General features: G+C 45.9%; 1 protein-coding gene across 1 annotated transcript in view; it reads right to left on the reverse strand.

Moving 5' to 3' along the window:
* Positions 1-20,663, reverse strand: part of LOC144153025 (X-linked retinitis pigmentosa GTPase regulator-like) — a 38,209-nt gene that overhangs the window by 5,664 nt on the left and 11,882 nt on the right. Inside the window, exons 8-17 of the mRNA XM_077684659.1 lie at positions 20,208-20,366; positions 18,762-18,889; positions 14,825-14,953; positions 10,655-10,703; positions 8,776-8,927; positions 8,004-8,084; positions 7,112-7,192; positions 5,750-5,933; positions 2,389-2,436; positions 495-529 (exon numbers count right to left, since the gene is read on the reverse strand). Coding sequence (XP_077540785.1) covers positions 495-529; positions 2,389-2,436; positions 5,750-5,933; positions 7,112-7,192; positions 8,004-8,084; positions 8,776-8,927; positions 10,655-10,703; positions 14,825-14,953; positions 18,762-18,889; positions 20,208-20,366 — 1,046 coding nt within the window. The remainder of the gene's footprint in view (positions 1-494; positions 530-2,388; positions 2,437-5,749; positions 5,934-7,111; positions 7,193-8,003; positions 8,085-8,775; positions 8,928-10,654; positions 10,704-14,824; positions 14,954-18,761; positions 18,890-20,207; positions 20,367-20,663) is intronic.

A 20,663-nucleotide genomic window follows, 5' to 3' on the forward strand; every position in this document is an offset into this window, starting at 1 on the left:
TACAGCGAAAAAGGGGGTCTGGAGAAAACGTTGCTCATTTGCGGCTTGACAGGACTCCGGACACCCATCGGCAGTGGTTATAAAATGCCGTCACACAAGCAAAGATACATTAGTACAAACACCACCTCTCATCTTCCCTGCAACAACGCAAACCTGTTAATACGAACAAAAACTATCATTTACTTGTTTCACCCTGATTTTCCACTTAAATCTGTCATCTTGCCTGCTACCATCCACTCTTGTTAACGTGAACAAAAACTGTCAATTAGTGTTATTTTTCTGACCTTTTATAGTTGGGTGTTATTCAGAGAAACAAGGCTGTTGTTTACTGATGACGCAACTCAATTTTCGAGGCTATGACAATAATTTGAGACATCAGATCACAAATTGAAACCCAGTTTTAAAACCTCTGAAACAACTGGCAGTGAGTGGCAGGGTAGGGAAAAAAAATGTCTTAAGTGCGAATGGTTAAGAACGTGTTTCATCATTCTTACCTTCGAGTCTTTCTTTTCAGCATCTCCTTTGCCATCTAAAAGCAATAATAAAAAAAAACACCCATGAGCAATGTAACAGGGTACAATGCAGTACTACCACTTGCGCACATACCAAATTAGACACTATGTGGACAACTTACGACCGCGATCCTTTTCTTTCTCTTTTTTTTTTTTTTCAAAGAACTAGCCTTTTCTAACAAGCTCAACTCCATTCCAGCCTTGTAGAACATAGTTTTCGCCAAAAAGAGAGGTTGCATAAGATTGCATCTTATCGATGCAATTGCAAATTATTCCGTGCAGTGGGATAAAATTTATGGCCTCGGCAAGGCGCTCTCGTCGAAAGCGCGATTAGGATGAAACTTGCCAAGTATACGGTGTAGCAGCAGTGTGTTAGCGTGCGCCGACATCTCTTGCTTTCGCAAAGCCAGGGAAAGTTCGGAAACTATTTGAAAAATCGAATAGTAGATATTCGATTCGCGAATCGAATTATTTGCAGAGGCACTATTCAATTCGTATTCGAATATTCAAGTATTCGCACACCCCTAGAAATAAACGTATTTCAGTGAGCAGAGGATCGTACTTTTCTAGGATGCACCGTGCCGCCGCTCGTCCCTTCTCGTTCTCTCCCTAAGCCGGAAGTTGCGCCCCTTAGCGAAGCGATGAGCGATTCAGTTCATCACTAGTCGCGTCGCTCCCCAAATCACTTACAAATCGCTCCTTGCGGTTAGCACTTTTGATTTACGCATGCAAGAAAGTTTCATGTGTCAACCATCGTCGTCGTTAGATGGAGGGGCTTCTCGTTTTTTTATTATCTAGTTTGTTTGAGAGTCAAAGAAGTTTACTGCCCTGATGCCTCGTTAAAGTTTATTACAGTGCTATAAACAGATAATTACAAACGTAACACATACAAAGATGATTACTTTGACGTAGCAATCTTTCAAATGAACTGCACTAGTTTTTGCCTCCATGATCCCTTAAGAAGACAGCAATTTTAGCAAGGCATTTCCAAGTTTCTCCATCAAGCAGACAAGTGTGCATGTGTGTGGCCCTTGCAGTCGAAGGTGCTCCCTAAAATACCGACAGTGGCGGAAACAGCAGCAAATGTAGCCTAAATAGGGGACAGGATATACTTGGTAAAAAAGTCTGCAAAAATTCAGAGAATTGTCTACTAACGCGTAGCATTTTTATGCCGCTTGTCTTGAGTGCGAGTTCTTTACAGCCAAATATTTTGGTTTTTCTAAATCCTGTCCGAACAATTACCTCTATTTACGCTATTATAACACTTACAGGTACAACTTTCGCGAAATCTGCATTATTGTGGAAATGCAGGGCATTACACGACCCGCCATTTTCCGTAATTTTCTTTTTTCCTATTTGTTTAGTTCCTCAAAATTTCGTTCAATGAATTATCGACATTTACACTATTATAACAATTACAGGTGGAACTTTCGCGAAGTCTGCATTATTGTGGAAATGCAGGGCGTTACACAGTCCTGGCTGTAGGGGTACTCGGCAAAGAATGCTACGCATTCAAAATCAGGAAAGGTTGAAGGTGTATGCAAAAAAAGAGAAGAAAAGAAAAAGGGACTTCATAGTAAATTTCAGGGTGGGCTGTCTTTGAATAATGGGGCATCTCTAAGGATTTTGTGGTACGCACACAATTTCACTTCTACTATTTGCACACTCCTCCGGGTGCATCTGCAACTCAGCAAGAGCAGCCACTTCACGGCATTCCTTCTCTTTTGGACACAACACAAAACCTCTGTTTAAGTATGGCTGTGGATTTTTATGTGCCAAGTCGTAAGTGCTCTCTTTCTCTCTCTCTCTCTAGCAAGCAACTTGCACACAGAGCGGCCATTTTAGTACAGCGGCATGAATGAATTGTGGCACGCACCTGCTTCCGTCTCCTTCTTCTTTTTGCCAGCACGCTTTGTTGGAGTTCCTGCGTGTTGAGTGACGCAGAAAAAGATTAGCCACTACACCCTGCACTAGTCTATTCCTACCCAGCATGTGAAACAAGACCACAATTCGTAACCCAAGAAACAGTCACGGCCAGAGCCCTGGACATCGCGGGGGCCCTTTGGGCCTCTGCCAACCGCCTACCCTGAACCCAATGTAACATAAAGTGGCTACTATTGGCTATAAGTACTAGTATAAAGTACTACTACCATAAAGTACTATAAAGTGGCTATAAAGTACTACTACTACTCGTTTGGTGCACTGCCACTGCCAGTAAGGAGCAGAAATGTACTGCCAAAACGCATTTAAACACTTCCTCTCTCCTGCAATACCGTTTTGTGGAGATCGCAGTATGGAAACGGATCGTGATGCCACCTCCTCTTTAGCAGAGTGAGGCGAAGAGAATGAGTACCCGCTCATAGGTAAGGGTAGCAACTAAGAGCACGCGAGAAGCAGAATGATGAACAATCCTAGCCATGAACGGGCACAGTGGCACTGCATTCTACTCCCCATTAGTGTGCATATGAAATACCTCCAATTTAATACAAAATCGCTCCCTTCATCCCTACAATCCTATCTGCCCCGTCCCTCCCCTCACACGCTAGGGAGTGTGAAGCGGGATCATGACGGTCAGTGGCATGCTATCTGGGATGGCTGTGCAAACGCAAGTATAAACCTAAATTTCCTCCGCTTCAAACAGTTACGTTATTTTAGGTTGGGTTCAGTAGGGTTAGGCTAGGCTAGGCTAGGCAGAGCTTAGAAAAACCACAAAGCATCAGAACTAACAAAGCACTTTCCCTAGTGTCAACAGAAGTTTATTAGAGCACCGAAGAAGATTGCCCCCAACGCTCAGACACTTGGCTGCATCACTGCCTTCACTGAAACAGCTCCCAAGATTTAACACAATAAAGGTCTCTGAACAGCATTTTGTGATCCAAAAAAAGTTTGTGCAATTATGTGGGAGATAGGCCTTTTGCTCTAGAGTGGGCATCAACCAGGTAACGATAATACAGTTGAACCTCAATATAACGAACCTCGATTTAACGAAATTCGCGATATAACGAATTTTTTCAAATTTTCTATCAAAATTTTGCTAAATGCATGTATTTTGATCGAGATTTTACAAAGTAATTTCGTGCGGTGCTTCCGATTTAACGAAGTCACGGCAAGAAAAGAAGAACGATATTCCGGTTGAGGCACGTTTTATTTTGCCTCTCAGAGCCTACATTGAAAACATTCAGTACTCTCATTAACTCTAAAAAGGCTAAAATGAAAGAAAAGCGGTGAAATCTGCGGTTGACAATTAAAAGCGATGAAAGAAGCTGCTTAAACTGCTAGAGGTCATGGACGGTTGAATAGTGCGGCCACCATTTTGACGTCTCCATCGTTGCCTACACCAGCACCCTCTATGCTTAGGCTGCTTAGGCTGCCGAAGCCTACCTCAAGCTTTTTTTCTACGCGTCCTTGCTCACGGTGCTGCTGCTCTAGGTTGTGCTCGCTGATAACCACATTAATATTTTGTTTGTGCATCATTACATGAGTCTTGTAAGCAGCATGAGCACTCCAAGGGAAAGAAAAGTGTTCCGAACAAGAGCCTGAGGAAGTGTCGGTGAAACCGACGGCCACCGAAGGATGGATGCCATCGACGTTCTGCGGAGGCACGCAGGCACACGCGAATGTTTAGAGCAAGCCTTGTTAGCGCTGTCAGCATACGAGCGCAACCTAAAGCCCAACCTGGTCAAGAAACGCCAAGCACTGCTTACGGACTTCTTCACTACGGCTTGAACATCGAGTGCTGGTGGCAATAAATTGCTCTCTTTGAACGTGTTCATCTTCGTTTCACCCGTGTTCATTAGACAGCTGCGATGCGGAGAAATCGGTTTCTTCAGGGCTCAGTGGGCATAAAAGTAATTGCTTAACCAAATTTGGCCGGAAGATATTTAATGTAAGCTTTCTGCTTTAGCGGGAGCACGTAAGCGCTGCTCCACACAAGCGGTCCGCGTGTACTCCGCTCAACTCACAATCACGGCTTTACCTCAAAAAAGTCTGTCTGAAGTTTCATAGCACCCTTCCGCTGTTGGCCCACCACACCCCTCAACGCCGCGCCTAAGCCTACCACTGAACGGACAAAAAGCGGCGTAACTTGGAACCAGCATCTCACCGGGGTGAAGTTCACGGGGCATGGACGCGGGTTCAATTGACTAACAGCGGTGTTTAGTAGTGACCGAAATGGAGGAAAAAAAAAAAAAAAAAAAAAAAAAGGAAACCTAGTCTGCTATCATATTTAATGAGGCGTTGCGGAAAAAGCACCTGTTTTACGACGACACATGAACTACCGTCGGCTATCCGAATTCCATTGCTTAAGTGTTGAAACTTAACTCTTAAGTACAAATTTCGCTTTAAGTGGAGAGGTAGCTACATAGCAGTTGTTTCTGGGCGATGGGCAAGGTTTTGAAACCTCAATAACTGGATGAACTGTAAAATTGCAACCTCGATTTTACGAAATTCTCGGATTTAACGAAATTTCCGCCCCCAAGTACGACTTGTTATATCGAGGTCTAACTGCATATATAAAAAAAGGCCCAGCTTGCACTAGTTGTGCAAGGCTGGAGAAACAGCACAGCTGGGGGTAACCTAGCTTCTTTCCCCCTGGGATTTGCTGTCAGTGTGGAGAACCGACGAGTGCCATACCTAGGATCTTTTGGTCTTCGGTGCCGTTTAGGCGCAGCTGCTTCGGCGCAATAGTTGGGATTGGATTGTAGCCGTCTCATATGTAGTTGAGCAGCGACATGACAGTGTTTGCGCTGCACTTGTTCTTCCTCGGAAGTTCCAACACTTCTTCGGTCAACCCATGTTTTACGGGAGTCTAAATGGCGCAGATTTACGAGGCACTGTGTATCACCGACGCAGCATTATGCCGCGCGTTCCGAGTAGAGTTGAGCTCGACTGCGAGGCTAGCTCACAACGCTGCTGAAAGCTGGGCTAGACTAGCATGTGCCCTCCGCTCTTTACTGACGCGCGCTGGTTTTGTACTCTCCCTCCTCCCCAGAAAACATTGTGTGTCTTTTTCTTGGTATTTTTTCTTTTTGCATATGCCACCGGACCTACTTCAAGCTTAATTAAACAGCTTTTATGTTACAACGCCCACGCTTTTCCGCTTAGCTTTCTTCCATGGCAAGTGCGGTCATCACAAATGACTCAAACACATCCAACTCATCTGTATTGCGTGGTGCGGTACACGAGGACAAACCGTGCAACGCTCTTTCTCCCCACTACAGCAGAGGGGAAGCCCTTGCCTTTCTCGGAGGACTCCTCGGCAGCCTTCTCGGCCATTCGCTCCAGCTCCTTGCGGTGCTTGGGCGAGTCCTTGTGTGCCGGGAGCCATCGCACCTTCTCTCGCTTCTCCTCGCTCTCGCTGTCCGTCTTGGGATGGCTGGCCACTGTCGCCGCCTTCTTGGGAGTCTCGGGTACGACGGGCACCTGGAACGGGGGAAAAGAGACACGAAATGGACACGCCGTTAAAAGGGCCACGAAGACAAAATACCGGTTAGTCTCACCAAAGAGATTCGATAACGACGACACCGATATTATCATGAACTCGAAACAAATTGAGATACGCATTAAAGAAAACACATGAAGCAGTGGCGACTCCCCCAGCCACGTTTTGCCGAAGCCTCTATGACGTCATGGAGTCTTGTTTGTGCGACTGCTAGCCGCCAAACAAAGTCGCTGCCAAGAAACATGACTGGGCGATTTAGTGGGGCCTCTAGTTCCGTTCGATCACCTCGCTTGAATGCCAATGTGCAGTTAAAACACAAGTTTCCTTTTCACTGCTGAAGTCATGTAGCATAAAAATTGAAAGCTTTTCAATATTTCTTGCGTTTTTTGGTTTAAGAAAGGGTTTTTGAGGCTGGAATAGAGTTAAGTGAGTTACCAAAGGCTAGTCCTTCCAATTGATTAAACGAGGTTGTAGCTCGTCTTTGACCCTTTTAAAAATAAATAAAGAACACTAGGAGATTAACATCTTAGAAATTGCATACGCTATGGCTCAAAAAACAAAATTCGTGATGCTCTTATTAGAGGGCGTGGGGGGGAGGGTAAGAGTTTTGCAATCCTAAAGCCCCTACTCCACACCAGACTCACCGCAGAAGCTACAATGTCTCGTGGGACGAAGTAGCACTGAGAAAGATGAAGGACGGACCCAATGGTACGGTAGTTTCTCACAAATGTTTTGTCTGAAGCTTCTTGCCTTGTACTGCTCTACTTTCGAGTTTTCCCCCAATTTTGTTCACCTGCTTGTTCTTTTTGGCAGGTTAGTATTCATGCTACATAAGGCAATGCCAAGTAAAGTGCACCACAACTTTGCTTTCATCTCCACCAACAATGCAAACCACGTTCCTGCTTATTTGCTGGCTATGTCAACAGTGAGGCAAGCAGCTGTGGCACCTACTACTTGTCTTACTGTCTAGCTTCAATTCTACATGGCGATGAATAGGTCCGACAAAACGCTTCAATTCTACATGGCGATGAATAGGTCCGACAAAACGCGTTACAACTCAGAATTCACGGCGGCCGGTAAGGCTGTTGAACCTGCTTGGAACTTCGGAACAGCTACCCCATAGACAGTTAGGGGTTAAGGGAACAAGACCAACTCTCACCGCAGGTGGCTCTTCCTTCGGACCATTCAGTTTGGCTTTATCCCCATTCTGAACTACTGGCGGTGGTGACTTTGCAAACTCCTGCAAGGGGGAAGGGAAAGGGGGAAAAAAAGACCAGACTAAGAGCTTGAACACATAATAGCTACTTCACATAGGGGTTCTCTCAGCATTTAATGTGTCAGAACACCAGGCAAATATAATGAGGACCTGAAAACAACGTGTTGACAATGATGCTATTATCGAACCATTTTTATTTGAACTCTGGTGAAAGTGTCTACTCTCATGTCTGATTTGTGCATGTTTCATGCTTGCTTGGCCTTTTTGAAGGGCTTTGGAATTTCGTAGAAAAAAGCAACATGGGGCAGAAAATTCCAGCAAGCAAATAAGTCAAAGTAAATGAACGTCCTCACAATTAAAAGAAAAAAAAATAATAATGCTGCGTAAGTGGCACCACTGATGCTGAGGGCCTCTCTAGAAAAGCCCTTGCAGAGTCCAGTGGAGAGCAAAGCCTCCATGAATGTAAAAGCATTTTACTTTAAAAAAACACAGTGGTTATGGTTACATGGAAAGAAAAAAAAAAGAAAAGGGAAGTTAACATTTGTGAAAAAGTTGACCAAACACAATACTGAGCACTGTTCACCTTTTCGATTGGTTGGTTTTAGTGTTTAATGAGACGACGCAATGCAGGTGATGAGGCGCGCTGTAGTGGAGGGCTTTGGATTAATTTTGACCACCTGGGCATCTTTAACGTGCGCCGAAATCTCGTACACACGGGCGTTTTTGCTTTTCGCCTCCATCAGAAAAGCGGCCGCCGCAGCCGGGAATGGAACTCGCGTCCTCGTGCTCAGCGGCACAGCGCCTTAACCACTGAGCCACCGTGGCGGGTGTTCACCTTTTTCAATGCTGGTGGTTTCTCATCATGATCAAGAACTGACAGTATTTCCTTCGATCCAATGTGATTTATAATCTGGGTCTGGAAAAAAGGCAAAAAGAAGAACAAAACAGGCACACAGCATTAGGCATGCGGTCCATCAAATTTTCTTTGAAAACAAAGCACAACAAGAACACTCCTCATAATTTGCTAGCTCTGCGAGGTTTTCCAGAAACTGACTTGCTCTAAAATTTTCCCTACCCCCAAAACAGTAGGGCAGCGTAATTTCCTCCTGTCCAATGTGTTTGCTTCACATGATTCTAGTGTGGTCTCTTCATTAGGGTGCTTCTGTGCTTTCAGTGCAATTCAACATGTGAATATGTAAAGCACAGTGCTTTTATGTTGACGTAAGCTTAGCATGCATTATCGTCATCACCATCATCACCCTCAGGATTCACCATCTCCGATCCAACTCCTATCCGAGCAAGTGGCAAGTCCGTCCCACACCCCATGTTAGCGAGGTGAGGACTCAGAAACAGAACTGCACCTGGATCCCACATGAGTCATTTTTATACGTACACAAATGGACAGGCACTTGATTTCTTTTTAAATAGTACAATAGCAATGATACCAGCATAAAAAAAAAATTGGTTTTAAAATTTGTGTTACACCCCACTATTCTGAATAGAAAGAGCTAGTAAAATACGTCCTGCTCACAAGCTTTCTCGACAGCATCTTCCCGTAAGCAGCTGCTGTACGTTTGTTAAAGTCCGAGACGTGGCGTCTTCCCTACCTTGTTCAGCACGGACATCTCAGAGTTGTCGTCATCGCTGACATCGCTGTCGACGTGGCGGATGCTGGTGTCTGTCTCAGCTTCCACGAGCAGGGGCTTTTTGCGAGGCTGCCGACCAGTCTCGCCCAGAACCCTTGCCGTCACGTGCGTGTCTAAAGAATGGGCGGACATGTGACATGCGTCTCGAGAACACAGTCCCATCAAGTTGCCATGTGAGAATCATTTTGGGGCTACCAGTTTGCCCAACGTATCCTCCTAATTGTGACCCAACAAGCATCTGCTCTAGTCTCAACTATTTTATGTAATTGCCGTCATAATCACACCTTCTTGCAACTCTTTCAGAGAACTGCCCACTTGGAATTTAAAAAAAATGTAGGCTCACTTCATGCCGATATGCACATGACACTTGCACTTACTCCAAAGTGTTTCAGCAAATTGGAAACTTGCAGTAACGGCGGTATGCCTAGACAAACTAAAGGGACAAATTACACTCAAACCCCGTAATAACGAAAACGCCCGGGAAAGCCAAAAAATTCGCTTTTGCAAGCACGAGAATGAAACAAATGACAGAAAAATCGCCCATAAACCGAATATTTATTTTTGAAAATCGGTTATATCACTTTCCGCAACTCACCTTGCAGCAACTTCACACCTCAGCTCTCACACTACAAGAACTGGGTCATTGCTAGTTATCAAAAACGCCTAAGAACGACTAAACCGGGTCAAACGCATCCAAAACATCCCGCAGGTTCACCTTCTCTGCACGTTTTTCTACCAATCCTCAGCACCCACACATGCCCGAGCATGCAAGTGAAATCCACCTTCTGTTGACAAACTTTGCCTGAGAGCGGTGCCTTTTGTTCCAATCCTGTTCACAAAACCAAGTGAGCACAGCTTTGTTATGTCCAGAAAGGCCACAGCCATCACTACTTGGTTTTGCGCATGTGCGCCATTAAAGAGTGGCGGCCTTGCTTCTTCAAAATGGCAGAGCAAGCTGCATGCAATTCCAAACTCATGGAGCTATCCTCCCTTCCTCCACTTGGGCCACTGACTTGGGCAATGATGGCTGCCTCATCCTGTAGCGATAAAAACTTCCGCTTTTGAACTGGCAGCGGCATCTTATCGAGAGAAAACCTGCCAACCGCCACAGAAAAAGTGAATGCACGGATGCTGTTCAGCGATAGTGGCTAGCCTAGGCAGCCCAAGCCGAAGCCATGCCATGAGTCACCATCCTGACCAAAATTGTGTTGCCCCCTGGTGGTGTTGCCGTGTTTCTGCAAGGCTGCCTCCATGGCTAGGGTGGCTAAAAGGCCTACCACAGCCGCCTACTGCGCAGACGGTCACATCTTGTAAACAAACATGGCGGCAGCCATGCTAGCGTGCTGTGGCCGAAGTTTACGCAATTTGGGCCCACAAAAAATGTATTTGAGCCCTTTTCGGACACTGTTAGCCCCGAATGGGTATGTAAAAGGCTGACCGGATGCGGGATTGCTGTCCAAAAATATTTCGTTGCCGAGAGATATCAAATACATGGGTTTCTATGGACATTTGCCGGAGATCCGAAAATATTTCACTGCCATGGGAATTTTGTAGTCCTGGGATTTCATTATCAAGGGGTTTGACTGTATGCAATGCAAGCATCACACATCATGATGCCAGTAAGGCCAATTCGTGCAGTATTTGCCCCGTTTGGATGCATCAACAGTTTATGAAGCTGATGGCAAGAGAAGGGATTGCAAACACCAGCTCATCAGAGGCAATTTCTTTCTTACAAATACAGAAACTTTGACGAACTAGTCATCATGTTAGAGGCTTTCATGCAATGTTCAGTCCCCCCAACCACCGCGATACTATTTTGAGGTTAGCAGCCAAAGCTCACCTTCTTCGCAAGCATCCGGTTCATCTTGTTCATTCTCAATGAGCGTGGCCTGGAAGAATGATTGTAAAAAGAAGTCAAAATAACTTAATGGGGCATCCATTTTCCTGTGTGGAAAGCATTTACCCCAAACCACACAGACAGCTCGTGAAGATACAAGCATGAAGATGCCCTGGGGCAGCTTTGATGCGAGGCCTTTCCTCTTTCCGTTTTTCTCGAATGAAAAACAAATGTGCCAAAGCTGGGCCAAGGTTGCAAGCTGATCCATAGCAAGAGAGAACGGGTTAGCTCAGACTTCCTGGTGATCTTATGTGACCACTGAAACATTTTGCAAGCAGGTGCTTTCACACTTCGGCTCCATCAAAATACAGACTCCACAGATTTAAATTGGAACGCCTTAATGGCTACAACACCACAGTTTCCTTACATACGACGTATACACAGCTGCAAGATAAATAAATATTCTCTTTCCTATTCTATCATACAAGAGCATGGCATACACTGCGGTAAAAGCAGATATTCCTTGAAAAAAAGTCACGAATATTTTGCAGCTGTGCAAGTGATCGCTTGAGCTACTTTTCCCCCACAAGTGTGAATACTTGCACTCTCAGCACACTAACTTCATTAAATGTGCCAACACAAATGCAGCTATGTGCCAGGCCATCCACACACAACCTCATTAAAGGAGCCATGAAGACAAAATACAAGTTGGGTTTATTAGAAAGGCTGCTTAGTCCCGATAACAATAATACCAATATCATCGCAATCTTCGAACATATAACGGAGATATGAAAGAAAACGTGTGAAGCAGTCGCGACCCCCTAGCCAATCCGCCTCTTTCACAACCCCACTGCGCATGCGCAATCCCCTAGCGGCCTAGTCCCTAAGCAGTCCAGTAGGGGCAGCAGACGACATTCCCCACAGCTCCCGCACAAGCGGGAAGGGGTCGTGGTTGTATTTACATCGTTTGATTTTTTGTGTGTGCTCGTTGTGCGCGGAACAATGCCCACAACTTGTGCTACGTTCCGCTGTAACTCGGAGTGCCGAAAAGGGAACGGTGTCGGCTTCTATCGCTTCCCGTCGGCCGCACGCGATCGGCTACGGCGGCTTGCGTCGCTCGCGTCGGCTCGGCATCCTGGCGGATATTTGATCGCTGCTATCTGTGCAACTGCGAATGACAATCCGCAACACAACTTTTCACTACACTATCATCCCCTTTCTCGCATGTGGAACTCTATTTAAGTTATAACTGCCGTTTGAGTGATCGGTGACCGAAACATCTGCGTAGCCTGTTTCGATGCTTCCGCGCAGGTATCGCCATCTCTCAGCCGCTCGGCGCACCGCGCGCCGTGGCGACCGGTCAGCGTATAGACGGCTTCGCTTTTTGTAAACAAACATGAATGCACCGAACGGTTTGCCCCAGAAGACTTCCGGTGCGGCACTTCCGGTAATGGTTTCTAATGGTCGCGGCCGTCGCAGCGGTGTTTGCCTGGTGTGTTTGAGTTTGCTGCTGCATTATTTCTGGCGCTTCCTTAAGATGTGTTTACAGCGATGTCTAGCGACTACATGCCTACTACTGTGACAACACTATTAACAATGTCGTAATAATGAACACCACTTTTTTCACATAAGAAGGGGTGTGTACGGTACGCCACTTCACATAAACAGAACCTACGCTTTATTACACGTATTTTAGGCTGCATAAAACGGGCTATGTGAAACACTGAAACGTTTGGCGCACCTCACGAAAAATCGCTTGCTACTGCGCCTGTGTCGCCTGTGTCATAATGGGCTGTTTTGATAGAGATCGGCGCCGATAGGAATCGGTCGAGATCTAAGGTGTTCAGTGTGACTGAAATAACAAAACGTACTCATTATGTGATGACGTCAGGTGCGGCTGAGTCCGAGAACAACTATCGTTTACTGGATAGTACACTATTCATGAATCAAACTTTCGAGTTAACCCGCCTACATGTAGTCCGCTCTCGCAAGGAAAGGTAAATTAGCTGGAGTGCGACGATTTCCATTGGCGGCAACACGATAAACTACGAGTCATGAAGTTGCTCGCACCGATGAAAACCCACTCGCAGGCGTCGCTCTCATAAAAAGCAAATGTAACGGCGGCATTGTAATTAGCAACAAAACGTGGGCAACGCGACGTACGCTGTGCGGCGATTCATGCGGTGCGCGGCTACTTTGGTGTCCCGAGTGTTGCTTCGAACAGTACACATCCCTGATAATTAAGCCTCAAACTACAAGAAACCCCTTTACAATGTATTTTCGGCGTTAGCATGCAGCTTTGCTATCCAACTAAAGCGTCACCGCGGTTACTGTTATGGGTGGAACACGACGGCGTCCGACGTGTTCCTTGTAATTGGGGACCTTAGACTAACGTATGAGCATCGCCTCTGTGCAATTGAAGCATACATTGCGCTTTACTTCCCTTTGATGAAGTGGGCAGAACAAATCTGCGCGCTCTTTGTGGGAGTCCAGTTTTCCCTTTTGATAGCTGCAAGCCAGGCGCTGCTTCTGCATCCATCTCTCGGGAAACACAACGTTCTGACTTCCGATAGCAAATTTTTTCCGGAACGCAGACTGCATCCCGGCACAACACAGCACTGTCTGAGTCGCGAGCGCTTCATCGGAATAATTTTATCAGCCGAAAATATCGAAACACAAGCAGCTGCCGCCACCAACGCAGGCTGAAACCACGGTAAAACAATGTAAACAGGAAGCTTTCTAGGGCACGTTTCCGGTGGACACACAATGTTGCCAGAGAGCGGCGAGCGCTGGCGAAACCATGTATAGGCTTGCATCGCGGCAGATATATCTGATCGCCGCTTTTAAAATAAGCCCTGACAACAATCCCTAGCACAATTTTTCACCACACTAACACCCACTTTCTCGCATGTAGAACTTTTTAGCGATCAGATTGATTCAGAAGAGCAGCGACAAGCGCGGTTGCTACCGTGGTCTGCGCCGGTTCGAGCCGCTGAGTGTGCCTAGCTGGCAGGCGCGGCCGGCGTGTGCGCGGACTGTTTCCGAAGGCAGAAAACGCTTCACGATTGCTTGCTTTATCCATTTCTTGCGAACAAACGCGCAGAATCTACAAATTCAGCTCAGCGATCATCGTAGTTGACCATGGAGCAAAAACAGTGGGCGGAGCGACGCCGACGACGCATCTCATGCGCGCATCGGGCCGTCTCAAATTCACGCGTACGACTAGTCGTGGCGACAGTCGTAACGATCAGTCGCATGCGAATCGCGTGTACCAATCGTACATGTGTCCAGCGAACTGCCGGCCTTTGTTGAGCTGGCGATCGCACTTCATGCCAGACGACTCCAAGTACTGCTCGCTCTGCTACTCGGACGGCACACGGATCTGTCCGAGATTTCTCTGCCAGCCCTCATTCAGTGATAAGAAGCCGCCTGGTATTATGTGATGACCAGGGGCTGTCGTCTTAAGGCGTTATAACACCAACACAGAAGAAAAACTTCGGCTGCTCCTCGCCGTAATGTGGGATTGCCGCGCATACAACGAGAACGCAGCCGGAGGAAACGCCGGCAAACCACAGAGGGCAAACCCTACAGCTTCAACTTCCGCTAGGCACGCTAGGTGGCAGCACACCGCAATGAAAGAGGCGGATTTCCCGCAACTTTTCTATGACGTCACGGAACCTTGTTTGTGTGATTGGCGGCCGCCTAACTGACCTGTCGCGAGAACACATGACTGGACGTCTGTAATGGGGCCTCTAGTTCCATTTGACCGTATCACTTGAATGCTAACGTGCAGTTAACGCACTGAAAATCATGTTTTATTGTTGGCCTGTATGACGTCATTCTTGCTCATAACATGTCACTGTGGCGCAAAATTTGAAAGTTTTTAAATACTTCTTGCTTTTAGTTCTTTCAAGTTCTAGTTCTTTCAAGTTAAATGAAGTTGTATTTTCTCTTCATGGCTCCTTTAAAGTCCAGCATCTGCAAATGGGTTCACGTTCGTTTTCACAGTGTTACAGACAGTAATAAGGAAAGTGCTTGCAAATGCACTTGTCTCCTGTTGAGGTAACGGCACAGTCATGCTGTAGCGTGCGGCCAACCAGTACACACTTGAGATGTAAACACCCATGTCCCATCACGACTGCTACCCCCTAGCAACTGCTGTAAGCAACGCACCTTTCGATGACGCCTCTTGATACGGGCCAGGTTGACGTCTCCCCCAGCAGCAGCATCATTAGTCGAGTTGGCTTCCAGGCCAGAGCCAGGGATGACCAACACCAGCGTGTGGCAGCCACCACAGGCAACCTGGAGAACAAAGGCGCGTTTTTATGGGCCATCCCAATGGCCAAGCCTAATTAAATGAATAAATGCACCCTGACAATGACGCCATCACTTGGCTATTGATTGTAGGGTTTAACGCGCCGACACAACGCAGGCAATGAGGCGTACCGTAGCAGAGGGCTCTGGATTAATTTTGACCACCTGTGGCTATCTCTGGCGCAACTTAACCAGCCAGTTATATCTCATGTAACTATGATGTCAATTCAAGCGTAATCAAAATTAAACCCATTCTTCTATTGCCCTTACCTAGCCACCACACCCTCACCTTTTTCACGATTACATTTTACCCCAATAAATTCATTTGGCTAACTGGCTAACTAGAAAAACCGGTTTTTCTAGTTTTGCCTTCCAGGCCCAAACTTTGAACGGTCATAACTTCTGCTACAGACCAGAGAGAATAATTTTAGTCTTACTGCACTCCTTGACTTGTGTACAGTTCACTGGTACCTTGTTGAGCTTTATTCCTCCCGCAGTTCTTTTACAAAGGCTGTCAAAAAATCAAATATAAAATTCCAAATAAATTGGAATATATTCGTTTTAGACAAAAACAAATTTTATATCTACAATCAGAATGAAGAACTGCATATGTCCACTAATTTTCCTCATCATAACTGTAAAAAAAAAAGTTTTTGATCAAAGACCCATGTCTCCCCCCTCCGATGTCACTACCTCGAATAAAAACGCCAACCAGTTATCTTTTACTCGCACCCGCCGCGGTGGCTCAGTGGCTAAGGCGTTGCGCTGCTGAACACAAGGTTGCGGGTTTGATTCCCAGCCGCGGCGGCCGCTTTTCTGATGGAGGCGAAAAGCAAGAACGGCTGTGTGTGCGAGATTTCGGCGCACGTTAAAGATCCTCAGGTGGTCAAAATTGATCCGGAGCCCTCCACTACGGCGCGCCTCATCGCCTGCGTTGCGTCGGTGCGTTAAACCCTACAATCAAATCATCAAATGTTTTACTCCCGCCACTGTGTTCCTATATGAGCAGCCTACATTGCTTGCGCTCGTGTTGTTCAAAGGCCGGATGCAGCCATAATTTTTTTATTGGACCCTGCGGTAAACTACTTACAGATAGCAGGACCCAAGATATATGTTTACGGTCAAGCTGGCTGTGTGCACAGCTGACCACGCGGCAGTGTCCTTCCATCAAGAGTCAGAGATGGGGCACCTAGACGTGCCAGTGTATGTCAAGCGTGAAGCCCAGGACCTGCACCTTGTGCCAAAAACTATAATTGGGACTTTCATTTCCCGCATTCTTTCTAATGTCACTGGGACCGTTTGAACACAATGGTAGTGATTGCAATAATGCCGCCCCCAATGAAACACAGGCTCACTGCACTTAGCAAGTGCTCTAGATTTTGGAGCCACAGTATGCAGAAGAAGCATCATCATCTGTTCAATGCAGCCCCCAGATGCCAACATAAATTCTACCTCATCAGTAATTTAATGCCTTGTAAAGTATATATATATATATATATATACAGTTGAACCTCGATATAACGAACCTCGATTTAACGAAATTCGTGATATAACGAATTTTTTCAAGTTTTCTAACAAAATTTTGCTAAATGCATGTATTTTTGTCTCGATTTTACGAAGTAATTTTGTGCGGCGCTTTCGATTTAACGAAGTCACGGCAAGAAAGGAAGAACGAAATTCCGGTCGAGGCACGTTTTATTTTGCCTCTCAGGCCCTACATTGAAAAAATTCAGTACTCAAATTGACTCTTGAAGGCTAAAATGAAAGAAAAGCGGTGAAATCTACGGTTAACAACAATTAAAAGCGAAGAACGAAGCTGCACAAACCGCTAGCGGTCATAGACGGTTTAATAGTGCAGCCACTATTTTGACGTCTCCATCGTTGCCTACGCCAGCGCCCTCTATGCTTAGGCTACCGAAGCCACCGAGGTCTACTTCAAGCTTTTTTTTTTCTACGCGTCGTCATTGCTCACGGTGCTGCTGCGCTAGGTTGTGCTCGCTGATAACCAATTAATATTTTGTTCGTGCATCGTTAGGTGAGTCTTGTAAGCAGCATGAGCACTCCAAGAGAAAGAAAAGTGTTCCGAACAAGAGCCTGAGGAAGCTCGGTGAAACTGACAGCCACCGAAGTGTGGTGGATGCCATCGATGTTCTGCGGAGGCAAGCAGGTGCACACGAATGTTTAAGACCTTGTTAGCGCTGTCAGCATACGAGCGTCACGTAAAGCCCGCCCTGGTCAAGAAACGCCAAGCACTGCTTACGGACTTCTTCACTACGGCTTGAACATCGAGTGCTGGTGGCAATAAATTGCTCTCTTTGAACGTGGTCATCTTCATTTCACCAGCGTTCATTAGACAGCTGCGGTGCGGAGAAATCAGTTTCGTAAGGGCTCAGTGGGCATAAAAGTAATTGCTTAATCGAATTTGGCCGGAAGATTTTTAATGTAAGCTTTCCGCTTTCCGGATCACGTAAGCGCTGCTCCACACAGTGAAGCGGTCCGCGTGTACTCCGCTCAACTCGCAATCATGGTTTTATCTCGAGTGTTGTGGTTGAATCACGCGCCCATACTGCGGAGCCCTTGTACATGAAAATGAAAAAAGTCTTTCGAAAGTTTCATAGCAGCCTTCCGCTGTTGGCCCGCCGCGCCTAAGCCTACCACTGAATAGACGAAAAGAGGCGTAACTTCGAACGAGCACCTCGGCGGGGTGAAGTTCACGGGACATGGACGCGGGTTCAATTGACTAACAGCGGCATTTAGTAGTGACCGAAATGAAAAAAGAAAAAGTGGAAACCTAGTCTGCTATCATATTTAATGAGGCGTTGCGGAAAAAGCACCGGTTTTACGATGACACATGAACTACCGTCGGCTATCCGAATTCCATTGCCCAAGTGTTGAAACTCTTAATTCACACAATTTTCGCGGCCAGTTTTAGTACAAATTTCGCTTTAATTGGAGAGGTAACTACATAGCAGTTGTTGCCTGGCGAGGGCCAAAGTGTTAAAACCCCAATAACTGGTTAAATGAACTGTAAAATCGAAACCTCGATTTTACGAAATTCTCGATTTAACGAAATTTGCGGCCCCAAGTACGACTTCGTTATATCGAGGTTTAACTGTATGTATATATATATATATATATATATGTGTAGTTTGTAGCTAACTATGATGAAGGGTAGTGGCTGGGCAATGCACAAGTAAACACTTTTATCATTTCAACATGTCCAACTTTTTATCTACTGTATCCTGTATTTCCATGTTCTCGGCGCTTTGTTTTCGCGCTACGAGCGTGCAAGTGTGAATATATCTGCCAGCATAGTAGTGGCTATAGCTTTGCAAACTCAATCAATGTGAGAATATGTAGAAAGACGTTTTTGACACTATTCCTTCCATAGGTATTATTTTGAGATCAACTGCTCCATGATTGAGGGCTTCAGAATATTTAAGACAACATAGGGTCCCATAACAAGCACTCACATAACACCAAGAATGCAAACATGTTCAGATTTCATTCCCAATGCCTTTGGTAGTGCACTGAAGCAGCAAGCGTGTACACAGTTCCTATCGCTGTGTAAAGCTGTTATATAAATGCATGGGGAGATCTGATGAGAAAAGATACTGAACAACCCCGAACTCCTTTCCAGCAAGTCTGCTATTTGAGCTGTAGTTGCAACATATAGCTTACAAAAATACTTACGGCATCATGTTCAAACCAACCTGACTTTATGAGCAGCACGCTCCTCACTTCCCATCATAAAAAACAATGCCCTCTCACTTAAATTTTGAAGCAACCATCTTACCTGTTGAACCTGGTAAGACAGTAGCTCCTCAACCAAGCCAGGAGAGAACTGGTTGGCGGAAGCATCGTTGGTCAGCAGTGCTAATTTGCCGTGGCGAGCATCTCCACAGGTCAGAAGCTGCCGCTTATCTAGAAAGAAGAAGCGGACAATAATTAGAGAAAGCACTCAACCCTTCTCGCATAACAATGAGCTAACAAGGAGTCGCCCTGCAGGCTAAGTGCTTTGTTGCACACGGCCGGCTCAATTATTGTCCCTATTGTTCCTACAGCATTGCACTTAAAGCAGGGTTTTGCATTTGAGACAAGATGAATATGGAAGAGAGAAGGTCCAAATACACAGCACAGTGTATCCAACTTAAAAAGACAGGCTTAAATAAATAAGAATGATATGAATTATTCACAACTTCAAGTTATTTTGTGCAGTGTTATTCAGCTACCAGCCAACCCAACAAATCGCCAGCGCCACAGAATTCGCAGCTCACAACAACTACCAAGAAATGTGGCTGACACAACTCATTACCTCTACAAGTCTGCATTTCTGATTTTTCCTGAATCTACCCCAAGCAAATATGACCAATTACGATGCATTCACAAAAGGCCAAAGGCCAGAATTCAGAAAAAATTTCAGGTTTATTTTATTCCTGGTCACACCTGTAGGCACGCTTGTTAGGGGCGAAGCCCCTCAGGAGCTGGGGCTGTTGGCGTCTCCTGTCGTCACCATAATCGTCATCTCATGTAGTTACGGTACTAAAACACCAGGAAATTCGTTTACGCCTCATGCGAGAACATAAAGCGTACTAAAAAAACACCGGGTCACTCGTTTACGCCTCGCGCTGGAGCACTTCATAACGCGTACTAAAAAAACACCGGGACACTTGTTTACGCCTCACGCTAGGGGGCTTCGTGCTTCAAGGACGAGAGACTTTTACAGCAAGGCTGTATACCTCTACCCCCAAACGGCTTCGTCTCCATTGGCAAAAACACCAAGGCATTAAGAATAAACATATCCACTGCACGCTTCGCCCCTCCCTAGGTTTCACGTTAGTGGAGATGGCCCGGGATTTTTGTATCCCAATAGCCAGAACGAAAGGTGCTGCCCTACACACACTTTTCTTTTACTAACAGAGCAAACTGATAGAAAAGAATTTCCAGAATATTAGTGGCTATGCGTAAACTAGGGAATTTGAAGGAAAAGAATGGTTTAGGGTGTCGCGAGGAAGAAATGGGTAGAAGAACATGGCAGAGGCCTTCATCCTGCAATGGATATGAATAGGCTCATGATTGGTCTCTCTCATTAACCTGTCCAACGCTTTTGTTGGGGAGCCCAAAACTTCTCAAGCAATAGCATTTTTATGGCAAAAATAAAATATGGAGCTGCTTTGGTTTGATGATGATGATAATGACGACGCTAGCACTGTGGGCACTGCATGAGGACATATCCACTCACCCGAGAGGAATGCAGTGTGGCTTTCCCCGCAGACAACCTTGGCAATCTTGATGCCCTCGACGAATGGGATGAGCTGTGGCTTGTTGCTCTGCAGGGTCTTGTTGCCAAGCCCGAGCTGACCGTTTCGACCGTCCCCGAAGGCGTACACCTTGCCCTCGGCTGCACATGAAGTGGGAAACAATGACAGCATTGTTCAAAAAGTTGCAGCAAGGTAGGGGCAGATGGTAAAGCTGTAAAGGACACCTTCCGAACAATTTTTTTTTGCCATTTCCACAATTTTTCCTAAGCTTGAACTTGCTCAAAACGATAAACTGCATTTAGAGAACAACAGATGTTGCTGCGAAAACTCGGGAACACTAAAATGTTACTGTGGCACTACCTCAAAACTAGGTCAAAACACTGCTAAACAAAATTCACCGCAATAAGAACACCACAAGCATGGTACTCTGGCAACTT

The sequence above is a fragment of the Haemaphysalis longicornis genome, unplaced genomic scaffold (assembly GCF_048455015.1).
Source record: "Haemaphysalis longicornis isolate Haplotype H1 unplaced genomic scaffold, Haemaphysalis longicornis Haplotype H1 scaffold_9, whole genome shotgun sequence".
NCBI lineage: Eukaryota > Metazoa > Arthropoda > Arachnida > Ixodida > Ixodidae > Haemaphysalis > Haemaphysalis longicornis.